The sequence below is a fragment of the Plectrocnemia conspersa genome, unplaced genomic scaffold (genome assembly GCF_051122295.1).
Source record: "Plectrocnemia conspersa isolate PC_06_02 unplaced genomic scaffold, ASM5112229v1 ptg000006l, whole genome shotgun sequence".
Taxonomy (NCBI): domain Eukaryota; kingdom Metazoa; phylum Arthropoda; class Insecta; order Trichoptera; family Polycentropodidae; genus Plectrocnemia; species Plectrocnemia conspersa.
This window is the reverse complement of record NW_028277170.1, coordinates 3,000,109-3,018,619: the sequence shown is the minus strand read 5'-3', so window position 1 is coordinate 3,018,619 and position 18,511 is coordinate 3,000,109. Positions and strand designations below refer to the sequence as shown.

Here is an 18,511-nt window from a genome sequence, read left to right as displayed (position 1 = left end):
AATTATTTCGTTTTCAAAGTAATTTTAAGTTTTTGTGCAATAATTTTTTTTATGTTAAGAGTTAATATTCTTTTCAAATAAAAGTTTTATGTATGTAAATCTGATTTATTCTTGAACATTTTCCCAAACGAAAGTATACGTATTTGTCACTAAATGATCGATTTTTGGTCGTGGATCTCACAGATCCGTGCCACCATTGGTGTTACTTTTGAGGCGCCACTAATGGAGTGTTAATTATTTGAAGTGCAAAGCGACAACGTTTCCAATATTATCCAAATGTCATAAATCTTTTATTTATAATATTATTAAGACATTTTTTTTAAATATTTTTTCTGTTCTGAAAATATACAATACAATTATAGTGCTTTTCCCGAATCATTGATAAATCTATGTAAATAATAATAATAAATATTATTACTTATTTATAAAAAAATATGTAATAATATTTTATTAGAAAATTAAAGCACGACATTAAAATAAATTGTGTAATAATACACTATTTGATATTAAAAACGTGACATTTACGCCCATATGCTATCTGGGAAAATAGAGTGCGGGCGTACATGTACGCCCATACTAATCAAAGGGTTAACACTGATTTTTTGATTGCTCATACAATCATTATTGCAATAAAAATGAGACTTATTTTCTTGAATCTTATTAAATGTGTATTGATCGTAAATGTTCGTAATAATCATAAATTCAAGCAGGAGCATGGTTTCGCTAGCAAGACAATATAGAACACGTGCACTACCGTTAAATCGACAACATGTATGAAAATCGGAAAATACCAATTTTTCCCCTATATTTGTTTATGCACAAAAACTAGTTTATTCACACAGCGGTTTAAACAGTGAGGTTGCGGGATTTTTATGTGTTTCTTCTCACTTTTTGAAGTATACCTTCATGAATCGATAACATTTTAACACAATTATTTTGTTTCTATAATACTACAGCAAATGTGTTATTTCTAACATCAATCCTATAGTCAAGCACACCACGCATATATTTGTTCATAATCTTGTCATCTTTTATTGTGTAGTTATTCATTCGATTATATCGCACTGTGCCAGTAGCAGCAATATTTCTCTCCCTTAATTTTAATCAGCTTAAAACTGATAAAAAAGTTATCAAAATAGAAAGAATGGTTGGATGTATATCAATTTAAAGAATATTTCTCATTATAACTGATATGCCCAGTCCCATCTCTTTGATTTTTTTTACAATTCAGCATTGTAGCAATAGCAGGTCATTGAAGTGTAAATTTATTTTTATCTCCAAATATCCTCGTCCTCGCAGCAGTATATACGTTCCCGGGGCAGAGAATGGTATCCAGTTAGCAATAAAACCCCTAAAAACTTATTTAGAAAGACCTGCAAAAAATTGAAATCATGACGGCTATTTTGTGAAGCATACAAAATACTTTATCTTACTATATTTTCGTCAGATAATGTCTTAGAAACTGTATTATATTTTTCTCTTTATTTATCACATATTATTTTAGATTATTTGCTGTGACAATAAGCTAAACGTAACTGTGTTACCAGTTGCAATATTTTAGCAAGTACCATTAACTGCAGAGCAATAAAGTCGGGTACTACAAATGGAGATCATGGCAGGTAATGGGTTAAAGTAATAAAGTCAAAGCAGTGCTACAACAAAATAACGTCAACTCTCATATAACGTGTCGGGGGAACAAGGCTGCAGCTGAATAAAACTCGGACGACCCCGGTAGTAACGGAAAGAAGCGTGATAGCGAAGGGAATCGAATGAAAGGTAATTAGATATGAAGTCAAATTGCTACTTGTACGAGCATATGGGGATATCGAACGGACAGAGAGAGGAGCATAATAATAGCATATTATAAGTATAACAAAGGCATGCTTCGAAAGCGGTCTCTCATTGTGCGGGGACCAGCCCCGAAATTCCCTATCTGCGTTCTCTACTTGGCATTGCCTACCCTCGCTCTGCGCAATCGAGCTCAATCTCTCAGGAACGACGTGGGAAAATAATCACAACGGACGTTCAAAGTTCGTTTTTTGCAGTGAGCGAAAGCTGATCGATTTGAAAAAACTGCTTCCGGCACTGGTCCCAAATCGTGTAGATTTCGATTGTGTTGGGAAGGGAAAAATATTTCCTGTTTTATATGTTGTTATAAAATATCAGTACAGAGGCACCAAGACGATATATGTATAAGGTAGAAAATCCGCTATATTCACAATAAATAATATATATATTTTTAAACATAATCCTGACTACAAACCTACGCAAAAAGTATACGTGGAAAAGAAAGTCAAAATCGAAGTCAAAACAACAAAGCATCTACTATTATATATTTTCAATACAAAATCTCAGGTTACTTGGAATTAAATCGACTTAACTTATATTTAAGAGATTAACTATGAGGAAGATATCTGATGCCTAATCGATAACCTTTTACCAAGATTGACAATGAATTTAATATTGTCCGCTCAGGAATTTCGGTAATGATACATTTATATGATAAATTCGACATCCAAACATGCGGACAATTTTGCTAAACGGTACTGGTAGATAGTGACAGATGAGCTGTTCTTATCACCGCACACGTGTAATTTTAGATTTTTTTATAATATAATTACGTAATGAAATATGTACATATACATATATCGCGAAATTGTACGTCTTCTTTTAGTTTCAAATTTCAAGCTTTCTCATTTGCGGTCTCACCCCAGGCGATGGCTCGTGGAGTGTGCCCTGCGAGCCGGCCCTTGTAGGCGACCTTCTCATCGTGTTCCCCCAGCTGTGTTATTCCTTAATCCCGATTCGTTGCCATCGATACCCTAGTATAGTGGTTGCGAACATTTTTACGTGCGCGTGCCAAAAATCCCAAATATTATTTACCGACTTTTTAATGGGGTTGAATTAAAAAAAATATTTAGAATTTTAGAGTTAAAAAAGATGAAATGAAAACTAATAAAAACCCATATCAGTTATTTATTAATGAGAATTTTGCTGCAGTATATTCCATGCCAAGTGCTTTATATTTGGTTCATATATCGTCATATTTTTTAACACATGTTATAAAATTCATTTCGAAAAATAATTTATAATATTGCCGTCGCTAGTTCTTTTAAAAATCTAAATATTTCTGGGATGGTGTTTCAAGTTCTTAATATTTATTTTTCTTATCATTTTTAATTATTTCCAATACATTTCATAAATCGGCAATTTTTTGTTTCCAGATTGAATTCAATTGGATTTCAACATTTTTATATTAAAATTCAGCCACTTGAAAATCTCCAAATTGAGCCATAAAATAAATTTTAATGTCTCTTCAAATCTTATGTATTGTTAAAATCTTGAAGAAAACTCGTTGATTAAATAACTAGAAAATTGTTGGGTTAAACTGATTTTATCTGGTTTTTCGTCTTCAAAAATTTATTTGATTTTGTTGGATACTACTAAATGCTTTGATCAAATCAAACATAACAATTACTGTTTTGTATTTAAATATTTAATTCATGTAAATGTAAGCACAAATCAGTAAAAAAAACATTAATTTTAAAAGCTATTATTTGACCCCAAGTTTTCAATGACTTTCGCATTTAAAAAAATCCTAACTTCCCATTACTCCTTGCGTTTTTTTTTCTAACATTTGCGAAAATCTATGACTTTTTTTAATGAACGATAATTTCACTATTCTTTCGGTGTTTGTTAATAGTATTAGTATTAATGATGCTATTAAGTAACGGGATATTTATTATTTCGATATTGTTACTAAAGATGAGAAGTGGATCATTTACACGCTTCTTAAAGGCAACGGTTGGATGGCAATCAACCCTCAATTTCAACTTCGAGAACAGGATTACACCCCAATAAGATGATGTTATGCATTTGGTGGGATATGAGGGGCATAATTTATTATGAGTTATTGGATTATAGGCAGACAATTACGACAGACACACAGTGTGCTCAGCTAATTCGTTTAAAAGCGACTCAAAACCACAAAAAAGGCCTTCCTTTATAAATGAAAGAAGGGTAATTTTACATTAAGACAGCGCTCGCTCTAATGTATCCAAGAAGACGATAGAAAAACAACAATGGATTTTCTTGGGAACCCCTTTCTCACCTACCGTATTTATCTGACATCTAATTAGATCCCTGTAAGTTTTAGGTTAAAAAAAATAGTTTACAAAAACGGATATGAAAATGCATTATTTTTCAAATCAGATATAAAAAATTTGATAAAACATGTGGAGAACAATTATAAAAAAAGATAGAGAATATATAATTTAGTTTTATTTTTAACTCATTTAACCAGCACCTTAAGAAACGCAAAAACTTATGGAACAACCTGATATATTAGGTAAAAAAAAATTGAATCTGTAAATCGTTCACGTGCCAGGTAAATTGTTGTACGTGCCAACTCTAGCACGTGTGCCATAGGTTCGCCACCACGACCCTAGTATAATAGATGAGCAAGTACAAACATCAAACGGCTTCATTTCGTAGATTGCTACACAAACCCCTCATTTAGCGATCGATACAATTAGATCTCGCTAAGTATAATTCATTTTCCGTCCGTATATAGAAGTAAACCGTACCGAAAATGTGATACATTTTAGGACAAGTCAAGGCAATTTAATTAGGGGTGGGAGGTAAATGTTTTGTTTGATATATTAACGCATGAAGTTTATTTGTTTTTTTTTAACTTTAAATTTAAAGCGACCCATCATTGTATGCACATTCTGAATCTCTCACTTTTGTTACTATAATCAGGCGTAGTGGTTAGTAGTATACAACATTGTTTAGCCGATACTCTTCATTGAGTGTATCTAAGCGCTTCCGTTACTTCATTACGCGGTTGAAGATTCAACACCACTGCTCTGTGAACCTTTTGGCGGTATTTGCAACGTATACACCAAGGGTGACCGAGACTCCAGAAGGGCGAAATAAATTTAAAATTATGTTCATTACTACCGCAGGTGAAAAGAGTATAATATGGCTATAATAATTTTTTATAACCCCTTACCGCGTGGATTAATTATTCGCTGCGAAAAAAATATGTTATTTTTATGTTTATTTATTGTTTACGATAAGTAACTATCACTTGGCGAACGCCCTAAAGTATGATAATATCATTTCACAAGATTCGTGATCTTATTGTAAACGCAATTACGATAGGCCTATGATTATTATTACCTGTCTATTTGATAATATAGTAATAAACATATACGACCATTTGTAAAATTCAAGATACTATATAATAACACTTTTTAGCAGTCAAATGGAATATAATTTTCCTATCGGAAAATTATATATATTTTACTTTTGAAACTTATATATATTTCCTATCGGAAAATTATATTTTTTTTTTATTAACAATATATCGTAAGAAAATTATCATCAAAATATATCGTCAATCATGCATACAAAAAAATTCTAAGATGCATTATCTATAAGCATATAAATATTTACTAACAAATTTAAAATTTGATTTATTAAAAGATACAACAATTTAATTTGATTTGATATTAATTTTAAAAATATACATATTTCATATTGATAATAATGATTCAATTTACCGTGTGAATTCCGCATTCCCGAGATTACGTCAGCATGGGAGGCAAATCGTTGGATGATTTTAGCAATAAGTATTTGTCTAGATATCATATAAGAATTATAAATTAACCTTATTTTAATTATAATTATAAATGTATTACTTTATATAAAAATCAAAAATACATTAAGCATTTAACTACATCTAAGTCTGAGATACTGACTTGTGTGTTTTTAATTCAATAATATTTTCTCACTAGGCGTCTTCACTTAATTCTCACTTAATTTAGGTGTCGATTGCTACTGTCGCTCTGCAGAAGTAAAGCGAGCGCCTACCAGTTCCATCGAAGAATCGACAAAAGAACCGCGCGTTTGGAATGGAATTTCGGAGTAGAGAACCGGAAATACAAATGCAAAAATTCGTCTAAACCGGTCCTGCATTGTTTGCTGGGGCGAGAGATTACCCCCCTCTCCCTCCTCTTCCCCCTGATGACAAAGGGCAACAGAAGCAGCAGGTAAAGGGACACAAACGAGCGTTTGAAATATGTATTTCGTAAGAAGCGGAACAAAGTTCGCAACGCGCTTCCAGGTAGGTAGATAAAAGTGGGTAGATAGGTAGGTATGCGGTTTTATTACCTCACCGAGGTGAACAGGTAGGGCAGGTAAGCTCGCCGCCCGGCCTATATTGTGCATTATATATGTCGAATTTTAGTAAAAATGTAAGCTGGAGGATGAAGAGAGAAGAAGAAGAAGACAGACGTAGACGGTGTATTTTCGTCAGCGACCGGTCTGTCGCGCTAACACCAAAAATAGGATCGAGGTCGTCGTTCTTTCTTTTTTTCTGATTCTTATCTATTTTTTGGGTTCAGGCGCGGCGTGAGTCATGTGCGTGTGAGCAAGGTTACTATATACTGCTACTACCGCCGACTCACCTCACCTCGCCTTCCACAAATGCCCAAACGGTGTGTATGAGCGCCTCTCCAAATGCTTTTCAAACGGTCGGACATCTGCTATTCGATACGAAAACACACGACACACAAAATAACGACTTCCGGAAGAGAAATTCCACGAGCAAGAATAGTGTGACGGAGACTAGGTTAATAAATTAATTATACATCAAATCTTATACAACTAACGTCAATCCAACATGTGCTTTTATAAATTTATTTATTTCAAATTCGAAATCATTGATGTCCTCGTTGGCATGCCAACTGGAAATCCTCGAGAATAGAAAGATTGTCCATTGCATCCCTTTTTAGGAGAACAAAACGAATCATAATGCCAACCTTCCAATAAAAAGGCGCTGAGATATATAAAATAATAATAATAAAACTTCATCATTCATACAGAGATATTTCAGAAATCTTCTATATAATAATGAAAATGATCAAAGTCTCAAATTTGTATAATTGAGCAACACATGTAGTCGTTTTATCTCAATATACCCGAGTAACTAGTGCCGCTCTAAATTTAATGGCTAATGGGACGCTTCTCATCAACAAAAAAAAATATGCTTTTACACGCATACAAAAAACATTTACCGGCTGTGTCTACTATGACCGAAATTAGCAGAATTCGTTCGTTGAACGAAACAAAACGTAGAAGAGACCCACCTTTTATTATCGTTTAACGCTTAACTTACGTTTTTTATTTGTTGTTTTAAGACACAAAGATTTTATTTCAACCAGTTTATTTCTAGTTATTTAATTTATATGAAAATCCGCACAAAATTTATGTTATATATCAAAGTCGTTTTAAATATTACAATAAATTCGATAAAATTATATATTTTGCTGAATTAATTCAATCACAGCTGATCTTAATTCTGCTGATAAAAAAAGCTGAAATGACGTCCCTGATCAAAAAGTATATAATACTAAATTAATGATTTTCCTTTTGATAGTATTGTATTATGCATATTAATGATTTATCACCAATAATTAAATAATAGTTTACATGCAATTAATGACTTATTGGCATAAATCGCTTAAATATAATAAATTAATATCGATAAAATCCGAGAAAATAATTATGAATATATTTGAATACTTCCATGCATTTTTATTCAATATTCGAATAGTTAAAAACTATGAGTAATTGAGAACAGACGAGGCAAAAATCGCTTTTAAACACTTTCAAATCATCGGCATATAAAAATATAATGAACAGTGGTCCAGATTGATACCCTGCGGAATTCTAGAAGTGGTGAAAACTCCTTTAAAATGACATGGCTTTGTAAGCTATGTTATTAATTTATTTACATACAACTAGCGGCGGAAAGTTTTAACGAAAGTGAATTTGGCGATGAGTCGAGATCAACAGTGAATCTGACTGTAGAACCGGTCTTGTTTGACAGCCATCTTCTGAGCGGCACCAATCGTTTTGGTCGTTAAAACGACAATATCTATGTGTACAGTGTATCATATTAATCTAGAAATGATCTAATTGATGACTAGCTTATATCATAACCCAAGATTCGTGATGTAATTATTATAAACTCTTAGCCGCTTATACCCATGAACCCATCAATCCGTCGACTGTTTACGTTAGCGCCTGTTCAAGTTTACGCAAATACGCTACCACAAATCCAACAACGGCGCTGGTTTGTTATAATAATTGTCGTCCGCATAATACCCACTGCTTTGATGTACAGTGTATGCGTATTAATAAAGAGGTATTGAGTTAGATCTGCTGTATCGGGTGTCCCGGACTGGGACACGCCTCCCCTTCCCATATTGCATTATAGGCGTATTACACGATTTCTAATGTACCAGCCATTGATCTAAAAAAACTGGAAAAAACAGACCATACTAATGAAAAGGGCCAACTAAACTCATGGGCTTAGTCACGGTCGTCGTCAATGCTTTTAAATGATACAGATTATATCGTTGTATCATTCAGATATGATTATAATAATGTAATACGAATTTGTCGAATTCTGATATATGAAATAATCCACCATATGTACAGTCAACGCCACCGGTGAGATGAAGGTAATAATAATTCACCGCCTAAACTAAAATGAAGGTTCGATCAAAGCTAATACACATTATGCTCGCATATTAAAATATACGCGTATGCTTCCATAGTAACGAGACAGTAGGTTCGAGCGCTTTTATGTTTTATATATTTCAATTGAAATACTATTCGTAAACGAACAAAAATATCCGAAGTGATCTTTTTTTTAAGCTCCCCACAGCAAAAGAATTTTTGGCCCCCTAAATGTTTGCAAAAGAAAAAATGGCCTGCGGACTAAGAAAAGTTGATAGCACTGATCTAAAAATATAAATGTTCGTTGAGTGATTATTATTGCCTGCAACAGTAATAGCGAACCTACGACACGCGTGTCAAAGGTGACACGCAAGACATTATAGTAACATGTATTGCTTACGGACGGACAAAATAAAGATGCTACCACTCAGTAAGAATGTCATCAGACTGAACACAACATACAGCATCAATTAAAAATATTTATATAAATTTAAATAATATCTCTTTTTCGATTTCGATAAAACTACTGAATCAGGTACTGGGTAATCCATTTTTCATACTGTTTTACATAAAAGCTGATTAGTAATAACTTAAATAAGTAGGCAACGGTAATTCCGAATGTGTTATAGTAAATTATAATATGATATTAAGTGTATGGGAATCAGTGGCGGCTCGCTTTGATTATTATTATTTTATAAATTTAAAATTATTATATTATTATATATATTAATATACAAGTTGATCCGAATTCCCTATATTGGCAGCACTGGAAATCAGATATCTGTCAATAATGACGCGCATTCAAAGTATCAAATGTTAGTTTGCAACAACACGTTTACGAATTGGATTGCTTAACCATCACTCAACGCGTTGAAATTATTCAATGGTTCTACATAAATAACAATTTTGCACGAACTGTGCATCAAAATTTACGGAAAGATTCTGGCCAATTTCATCGTCCTACTGAGCGAACAATTCGCAACGTAGTGAACATTTTTAAAGAGGCTGGATATAGTTAAACTTTGTGCATCATTGCGGCTGAAGACCTTTGGGCTTTCCTTATGGCTCCCTTTGGCGCATTTTGCATTTGGACTTGCACAGATAACAAAGAACAGCACAGAGACCATGGAAAGGCAAATTTCCACATTTTTGGGTATATTAATAAGCAAAATTGTTGCATATGGGGCGAAGAAAATCCTCATGTGATTCACGAGAAACAATTATATGACAGAAAAGTGACTGAAAAGTGGTGCGCATTGTGGTCAGGCGGCGTCATATTGATATTGAAGACAAGTGGTTTCAATAATACGGGTGCAACATTGAATGTTTTGTGTGAAAATTTCAACGGTCGCATTATTTTGCGATTTGGTGACGTAAACTGGCCGCCAAAATCATGCGATTTAACGCCGTTGAATTATTCTTAGTGAGTTTACGCTAATCGTGTCTACGCCGATAAACCCGAAACGTTGGAGCACATAACATTTGCTAAATTATAGCCGAGATACCGCCCGAATTAACGAATCATCGAAAGGATCAGCGGCTGCAAAAGATCCAGAAGCAGTCATTTAATTGATATTATTTTTCATAATTAATGAAATATGTACATGATATCGATTAATAAAAAAAGGACACAAAAATATCCTGTGTTATAAAAGCATTCAGTGACCTAAGCATTGATGTACAAAGTTGTGTCAGTGACGACATATGAGGCATCCTATATTTATGGAAGCTATTGGACGCTCACTTGTTTCTTTACATTGCTTTATCCATCAAGTGTTGTGTTCTAAGGCTGGATTCACATTTAATGTCAGAATTTAAAAGCTGCTCAAGCCCTTCATAAGTAATAATTTTCCGCGTTTTTATAGGAAGTTAATGAAAAGTGTGCAATGATCATAAGTGGGTCAATACATTAATGTTTTTTAGAGATCTCCTGTGCATGAACCGAACTTAGAATTACAAGGTTTTTACAAAAGTATTGACTTTATGTTTGGATACATAGAAGCCTTTGAAAGTAAGCTTTAGCGCAACGGTGCAAAATTAAATAAAGCCCCTGCATATTGCAAACTTGTTACTTGACCAGTTCGGAGAAGGATTTAATTAATTTAGAAGCCAGGAACGGGCAATTAAAATAATTAAATATCCGGATGTAGTAGTCTGCAGTACTTTTAAATTAAATGTTAATGATTTTGAGATGTGATTTGCAGAATTTCAAGACAGCATCTCTAGGCTCAAGAGTTCGTCGACTTGATGTCCAAATTTAATAATAAATAAAGAAGAATGTTACTACGAACAATAAAGTTAGCGCTTGGATCCGATTACTGGACACTTTCAACACCCTGTTACACCCAATTACATGTTTTTGCTTTTATACTTAATAAATAAATCAAAATATAACTATTTTTATACTAGGACTGTAAATATCACTAGGTGTGACATGACAAACGAGTTAAGCTATGTTTTTCATATTTTGAGACCCGGGAACCCGGTTCTTTTCATTTCAATGTTTAATTTTTTTAAATTAAACATCTGTTAAAGAAGCAAAATTCTCCCAAAACTCTCTCCAAAAAAAAGAATCTTTCGAAAGAATGATATGATAAAACATGACGAAAGAAAATATTGTTCAATTACTAGTCACCACTAATATACGAATTGTTGACAACGCGCGCAAAAATTAAATACATTAAATCGCACAATGTGAGGACAGGTGGTCGACAATGGCCAACGTAGAATCGAGATAGTTATAGTATTAATGACCAGTGTGTATAAATTCGTATTATATAAAAATAATCGGTAGACAAATTCTAATGTTTGTTGATCGCAATCTGATATCATGCGATATAATACATATTGAGAAACGTTCAATTAAATCGCAATTATGAACATCAGTCACTGAAAGTAATTTGAACAAAAACTGTGTATAGATAAATATATTGTAATGCAAGAAGTTAGCGAAAACTATAACGTGGTGTGACTTATATAATTTTTTGATATTGACATCTGCTAAATATGTCACAACAATATATACAAAATACCACGTACCAATTTAACATTGTGAAACATAAACCTTGTTGAATAAAAGGATTATAAAATCAAAGAACAGAAGCAAATTCTCAATGCAATATATTTTCGCTTTCAAGTAATAAATTGTCTAATGAATATGTGGCGACTTCTCGAAACCAGACAAGAACTGCTTCTCAAAAAAGGATGTAAACCGTATTTTATTAATACTGCATAAACGAATAAAACAGTTTTTATTAGTAGTATTTAAGGAAATGGTATAAAAAATGTTTTTAAATGTGAACTCTTCAAATAATAATTCCACTACGACATCGAAGGCACGATTTTACGATTAAAAAGCGAGCATTAGAAGATTTAGGAATCCGCAAAAACAATCATTATCACTTCTCAGTAATCAAACATCAAAGTCATTATTCTTCCGATACTAATCTTATTTAACTAATAATATTGAAAAGGTAGTTATTAATTGCAATTAGCGTGTAAAGGTTAAGTAACGACAATCAATCGACACTTCGTTTAATTATGATTATTGTTTGTTATAAGTTTGATTTTATTATTATTATTATTTAATATACAATATAACCTAGCGCGATTTTAATAATTCATCACGATATTGATCCGTAAGATTAAGAAAATCCAAGTAAACCTAATTTGTGATGATCGATCGGAATTATAATTATATAATAATCGATAATTCCGATCTCCTAGATACGATAGAAATTTAAAAACATTTCCATTTGGGATTCGAACCTAGGTCTATAAGGTCAATAGTCAGACTTATTATACCACTCGTTTATTGTGCTGGTCGTTTTAAAATACAATATCCAAACTGAGTGGTCTCAGTTTACCTTTTGTGGTATGGTTGTACGGCGGCGGCTTTACTGACGATTTTACGACTTCCAAGAAGCAAGAATTGGACGGTATATATACATTGAAACTGAATTTTGAACAATAGGAGACCGCAAAATACAATTATCGCTTTTCAGAAGCCAAAAATCCCAGCAAAAAAAAATTAGCGAGGTTCTACATAACGCATTCGTTGTATCGAATCTAATAAATTGAATTACTCGAAATTAAGATTTGTAGAATCAATTTTTCATACAATAAATTAAATATACTTGATAACTTCTTATACAGGTAAAAGAATCTATATAATAAAAACGGCGCGATTTAAAGAGATATGGGTATTTAAATAAGATAAATCTTCGGAAGCGTTCATCTGAAAGGGATTCGTTGCAGAGGGTTATTCATGGGGTGTTCCCTATTCGCACCTAATCTATTTAACAGTAATGCACAAATAATTCGTTTTATGGAATAATTATTTTATATATTGCTTATTTAAATTGTCCTCTAATACTAATCTTAAGAAATTGCATATTAGCCTTCAAATACTAATAGAAAATATTATAAAAATATTTCGCGAAACCACACTAATACATTAATCTCGTGTATCGGTGACTACGATAAAAACAAATTTATATTTAAATATTTACAAGCAACAGAATGCCAAAGCACATATTGCTTTAGATGCTAAATACAACATACAATCAATGGTTCCGGATCTACATTGAAATGTACTCAAATTATTACTTCATTTATTGTTTTTTACCTTAAAGTATAACTACCAACATTTTATTTAATATCAAACTGTAAGCATGAAAATGGTTTAAAACCAGTAGCTTGTCTAGTACGTATATATAATTAGTATGTTTGTAAAATAATTAATTTTATTAAAAAAAAATGTAATCCAGAAATGAATGTCGTTTTTTTAATAAAATTTCCTCCTAAAGATATACCTTTCCCACACCTCTTGGTAATTTTTTAAATTCATTAGCATAATGTCTAGGCTTTGATTCAAAATATTCCGATAGCCCCTTTTTCACATCGTCTGCATTTTTAATTTTTTTCGTCTGAAAAGTATTTAATGGATCGAAATAAATGGTGGTCGGAAGGAGCAAGGTCTATAGAATAAAGTGGATGAGATAAAGTTTTCCTGGCAAATTCCTTGATATAATTTAAAGTAAATTTTGCGTATTGTCTTAAGGTTGCTATTATTGTTTGGCGAATTTTAAAAATTTGATATCGTATTATATTAATTCTTGATATCGTAAATTCTCAACCGCTTTTTTATAATCCATCTTTGACATTCACGGATAACTAGTGAATCACCTATCACTCAAAAAATGTTTTTAATGACCGTAGTTCTTTTTTAAGAAATTAATTTAGCATACAATTTCGTATAAATTGTTCACGCGTAAAAATTCTGCTATCGTTAAATTTGGGGCGCAATTTTTTTTAATGTGGAGTTTAGATTTAGAGAATAAAAAACGTACTATGGTATCAAACATTTTATATTTTAAAATTTGTTGTTTACTTAATATTTATAAAAATGCTCGGTCGTAAGATTCCATTCCCTAGTGAGCTTACTGTGTAACTAACACGCTTCGCTTTTGATGTACTTCATCCAATATTAAAGTTGTAAAATCGCGTGTGGTGATTTTTTAAGTACTATTACAGACAGGACCAAAATTTTAATACTCGGATATTAGATAAGACTAATTTATTGATTTAAAAAACCACCCATTATTAATCTGTATTTTGATTTAAAAAAAACTATTTATTTTGACATAAATCGATTCTAATATTAGAAAGTTCAGTGGCAAAGTTATGGATACAAACAATAGTGCAACTTGTAGGACGACAAATTTAATTTTGCCGCTTGCAACTTCCGAGCGGTTTTAAATAACTCCAGTGGTTTTCAAGCCTTCGATATCAATAATAAACCTACAAACTTCATTATTGATACGAGGCTGCCTTGTCTTGAAGCAAATTCAATTAATAAAACTAACTTTCCTTCTGAATATATTAAGAGTTAATCACTGAGTTCCCATAAAAATATTATTTTTTTATGAGGGTGAATATCTTTGAGGTAATATTTCAACTAATCAATGCAAGATTAGGCATAGTTTTTATAAATGGAGTTTCACATTACTATATATAAAAATATCGAATACTATAAATATATATAGCGATCGATTAATAGTGGGTAGAATTTTTAGGTATATTAATAGTTTTTCAATTTTTAGAATTTGATATATATTCGTGTGGATATTTCCAACTTTTTATATTATAATTTATTTACATTTTCGTTAACCCAATGGCAATTTTACGCGTAGCGAACAAGTTATTTAACATGCTACTAATAAATAACCGTGTTAATCGTCTAGTTTAGATAACTTTTGTTGTGTTTTGGGAACAATACATTTTGGATCGATAAATTATCATAATTTGGTTGATTACCATGCGAGAATTTATTTATAAAAATTCTATAAACATTTAGAAGATGCACTTTTTATCAAACTATTCGCGTGATCCGAAAACGAAATTTAGCCATTTTCTCTAATAAATTATTTAGCTGTGCAACACAAAATTTTCTGTTAATTTACCCCTCTTTTATGTTATTTATAATAAAAATAATCACACGACAAATTTTATCAGAAATGATTACTATAACTACAAAGTTTACATCAGTTTTTTAGACAGTATGGAGGTTTGAATTTTTATAATATTCTTATGAGAAACTAAAGTTGTAAATAAAATAAAGTTGCGGATTTTATTAACGGAATAAAGAAACACCTTCGTACATTAAGACCCTAATTACAATATTATACTTATTTTTTTATTTGTACTATATTTTATATGTATGTTTTTTGATATTTTGTTTAATATATCATACAATTAGTTATTAGCTAAATAATTTACAGTTTATCAATAGTGGGGAAATACATAAATATAATAAAAGGATCTGAAATGATCCTCTAAATTCACACATATGGCTAAATTTATTAGTCGTGCAACAATTTATTATCTGGAGCAAAAGCTGGCATTTTCTCTACTTGACCGCGCAATACAAAATTTGCTAAAATTGAAACGTTTATTTGGATAACATAATCAGAAATAATCGTAGACTTGACAAAATTTCGCAAGCGATACATTGTCAATTATTAATACGATCCTCCAATATGTCCATTCGGTTGATTCTACTACATTTTATAATGTGATTAGTGCCGATGATTTGTGTTGCGCAATTTTTTAAACAATTTTCCTTTAATGAAAATAGTTTATGTTAATATACTTATTATAATAAAAAATCTTACAAGAAACTGAAAAAAGAGATACAGTTGAAAGGGCTTGTAAAATGTTGCGAGCAATAAATACATACATCACTTTCACCTTTATCAGATATTTTTAATAAGATAAATTTGATGGGTAAATTAACATAAAAATATAAGCACGCATTTATTTATGGGTTAAAAATATGTACACGTTTCATATAAATATGAACGATTCATATAAATATGAACACGCGAAGATTTTATTAGATAATTAGTGCAACTTCTAAGGAAATGTTTATATATGATCCTCTAAAATACATATATGTATAATAAATAATGCCGATTTGGTTGATTCTACTACATTTTATAATGTGAGTATTACCGATGATTTGTGTTGCGCAATTTTTTATGCAATTTTCATTTAATAAAAATAGTTTATCTTAATCTACCTATTATACTAAAAAAAAGAGATACAATTGAAAGGGCTTGAAAATGTAGCGAGCAATAAGTAGCACCTTTATCAGTTTATTTTAGTAAGATGAATATGATGGGTAAATTAACATAAAAATATAAGCACGCGTTTATATATGGGTTAAAAATTTAGTCACAATATTTATTCTCGAGTAAATTATGGTTTATTTGGTAAGATTTTCTAAAATCAAAATATTTTTCAAATATCAGATATGACCGAAATTGACAAAATTCGCGCGAAGTAAATATTTTATCATGTTTTTTAATTTGGTGGTGATTCATATAAATATGAGCACGCGAAGATTTTATTAGATGAGAGCAACTTCTAAGGACACGTTTATATATGATCCTCTAAAATTATACATATGGTTAATCCGATTTAGTTAATTCTATTACTCTTAATCAATATTAATAACAAAATTATGGTTTATTTAGCTGGAAACGCAAAGTTCAAAATATTATTTTTCCCCCTCTCTCATTTATGTCAGTTTAAGAACAACCATAAAACAAACTCGATATGACAGTTAATTATAAAAGTAGGAGCTGTTAGAATCCACCAAATTTGTACATAAATTGTAATATGATTTTGGCCACATATTATACATATATTAATTTTACATATCGTTTAATAGCTGTGTTTTTATTCGTTTTTCCTCTTAAAATATTAAAACGATTGTATAATATTTGAAATTATAAATCATGGTCGAAATTATTCGTATTTAAATTCAAAAAAATAATCAATGGGCGGTTAAAAACGGCCAAGAGCGACGATGCGCAGAATGATATGGCGCGAAAATCAAAAGTTACGGCCACAATCGCTTCGCTCATAACAACGCCGATAACGACCAAAGCGCGGTTGGGGGTGGAGCGATCGCGGAACGCGCACCCTCTCCCGGTTGCCACGCTCCGTCGTCAGGGAAAAGCGCGGGGGCGTGCGACCGGCGACGCCCCCTCGTCGCGCGCCGCGCTTTGACAAGCGCCGGTCGCGCGCACTTGTTGCACGTACGCGTCGCGATCAAGACCAAAAGACGATGATGCATTCGCGATGAAAAATAAATGGATGAAGCAAAATGGCGGATGACGAAGATGATGAGAAAATATCAAAATGGCCGACCTCTGCGTGTCTGCGTCGTCAGGTTCGAAGATCTGGTCGTGTCCCTCCTGGGAGAGCGACATGTCGGAAAACTGTTGGTCCAGGTTGGCCATCTTTGGCGGCGGCGTGCGAGTGCGTCGGGGGCGCGCGGATGCGTGTGCGCGGCGCTAGCGGTTCGCGTCGACACGCGGTCGCGACAATAATGCGGCGGCGTAGCGCGTTGTAGCTCGTTACATAACAGGCCGGCGACGCGGAGTGGGGGGCGTCGGGGGCGGAGCACCCCGCCGAGGACGGGAACGGTGCGGGGCCCACGGCGGACGGAGCTGCACTGAGCGCCGACGCTACCCCGGCGCTTTCCTCGCACAACCCCCACCCCGCGCGGCGCACGCACGGGCGCTAAATCGCCGGTGGCGCTATCCGTATTTCCCAGCGCTTTTCCGCCGCGCGATCGAAAATCAAATTTTTTTTATCAATTGTTATTTAATTCAAGCAGCAGAAACCGCTCATAAAGAAAACAACGCATCTGGTGCGGAACGTAGGCGTCCTTGCACAATTGTTAGGTGGTCCAACAGTTTTGGACCACTTCGGAGATCATTGCTCACGTGGCAGCTGGTCACACGAAAATTGCTCACACGAAAATTGATTACAAATCGACTGCACATGGTTTAACGAAAGGTAATTTTTTTAAGGAAAGTTATTTAATTAAATATTAACAATTGAAAAAAACAATTGATTGAAATAATATATTAATAAATATTCATACAGTATATTTTTTAAATAGTTTTATCAAATAATAATGTGGCTATTAGGTATTTTTGATTTAAAAATCGAAAGCATATGGATACTTTTATTTATGAAAACGTTATGAAAGCTGCTGATTTGCTAAACAAAATATATCAATGAACGGTGATTTATATTAACATAATTATGTAGTAGGTAGCTGATCGTTTTAAAAAAAAGCAAATTAATGCAATGTATTTTATTATTATATATGAAATATGTTTTTTTAACTCCCACCATAATTCACAACTAATCTGAAAATTGTTTTAGCGCGATCCCCATATTTCTTTCGCGCATATTGTTCTATTTGCAATGTTCAAATACGCAAGTAAATAAATATTTTTTTCAAATAATCAACGATTTCCTTTGTATCTATTGTAGTTTCTATCGCAGGATCGTATGGTGTGAATACTTTTTAAATTTTAAATGAGCTGCAATTTATTGTTTCCGTTTCTAATTGGCGACGAGTATTTTATAGGTTGCTTTAGTTTCTTCGCAGCTT

General features: G+C 32.6%; 1 protein-coding gene across 3 annotated transcripts in view; it reads right to left on the bottom strand.

Moving 5' to 3' along the window:
• Imp (IGF-II mRNA-binding protein) overlaps nt 1-17,552 on the bottom strand; it is a 58,841-nt gene extending 41,289 nt beyond the window's left edge. The window contains exon 1 of one of the 3 annotated variants that reach the window (XM_088187627.1): nt 17,251-17,552. In XM_088187627.1, the coding sequence (XP_088043753.1) occupies nt 17,251-17,342 (92 nt within the window). In that variant the 5' untranslated portion in view covers nt 17,343-17,552. The remainder of the gene's footprint in view (nt 1-17,250) is intronic. The other 2 variants (XM_088187629.1, XM_088187625.1) reach the window with 2 other exon arrangements.
• Between the last annotated feature and the right edge of the window lie 959 nt (nt 17,553-18,511).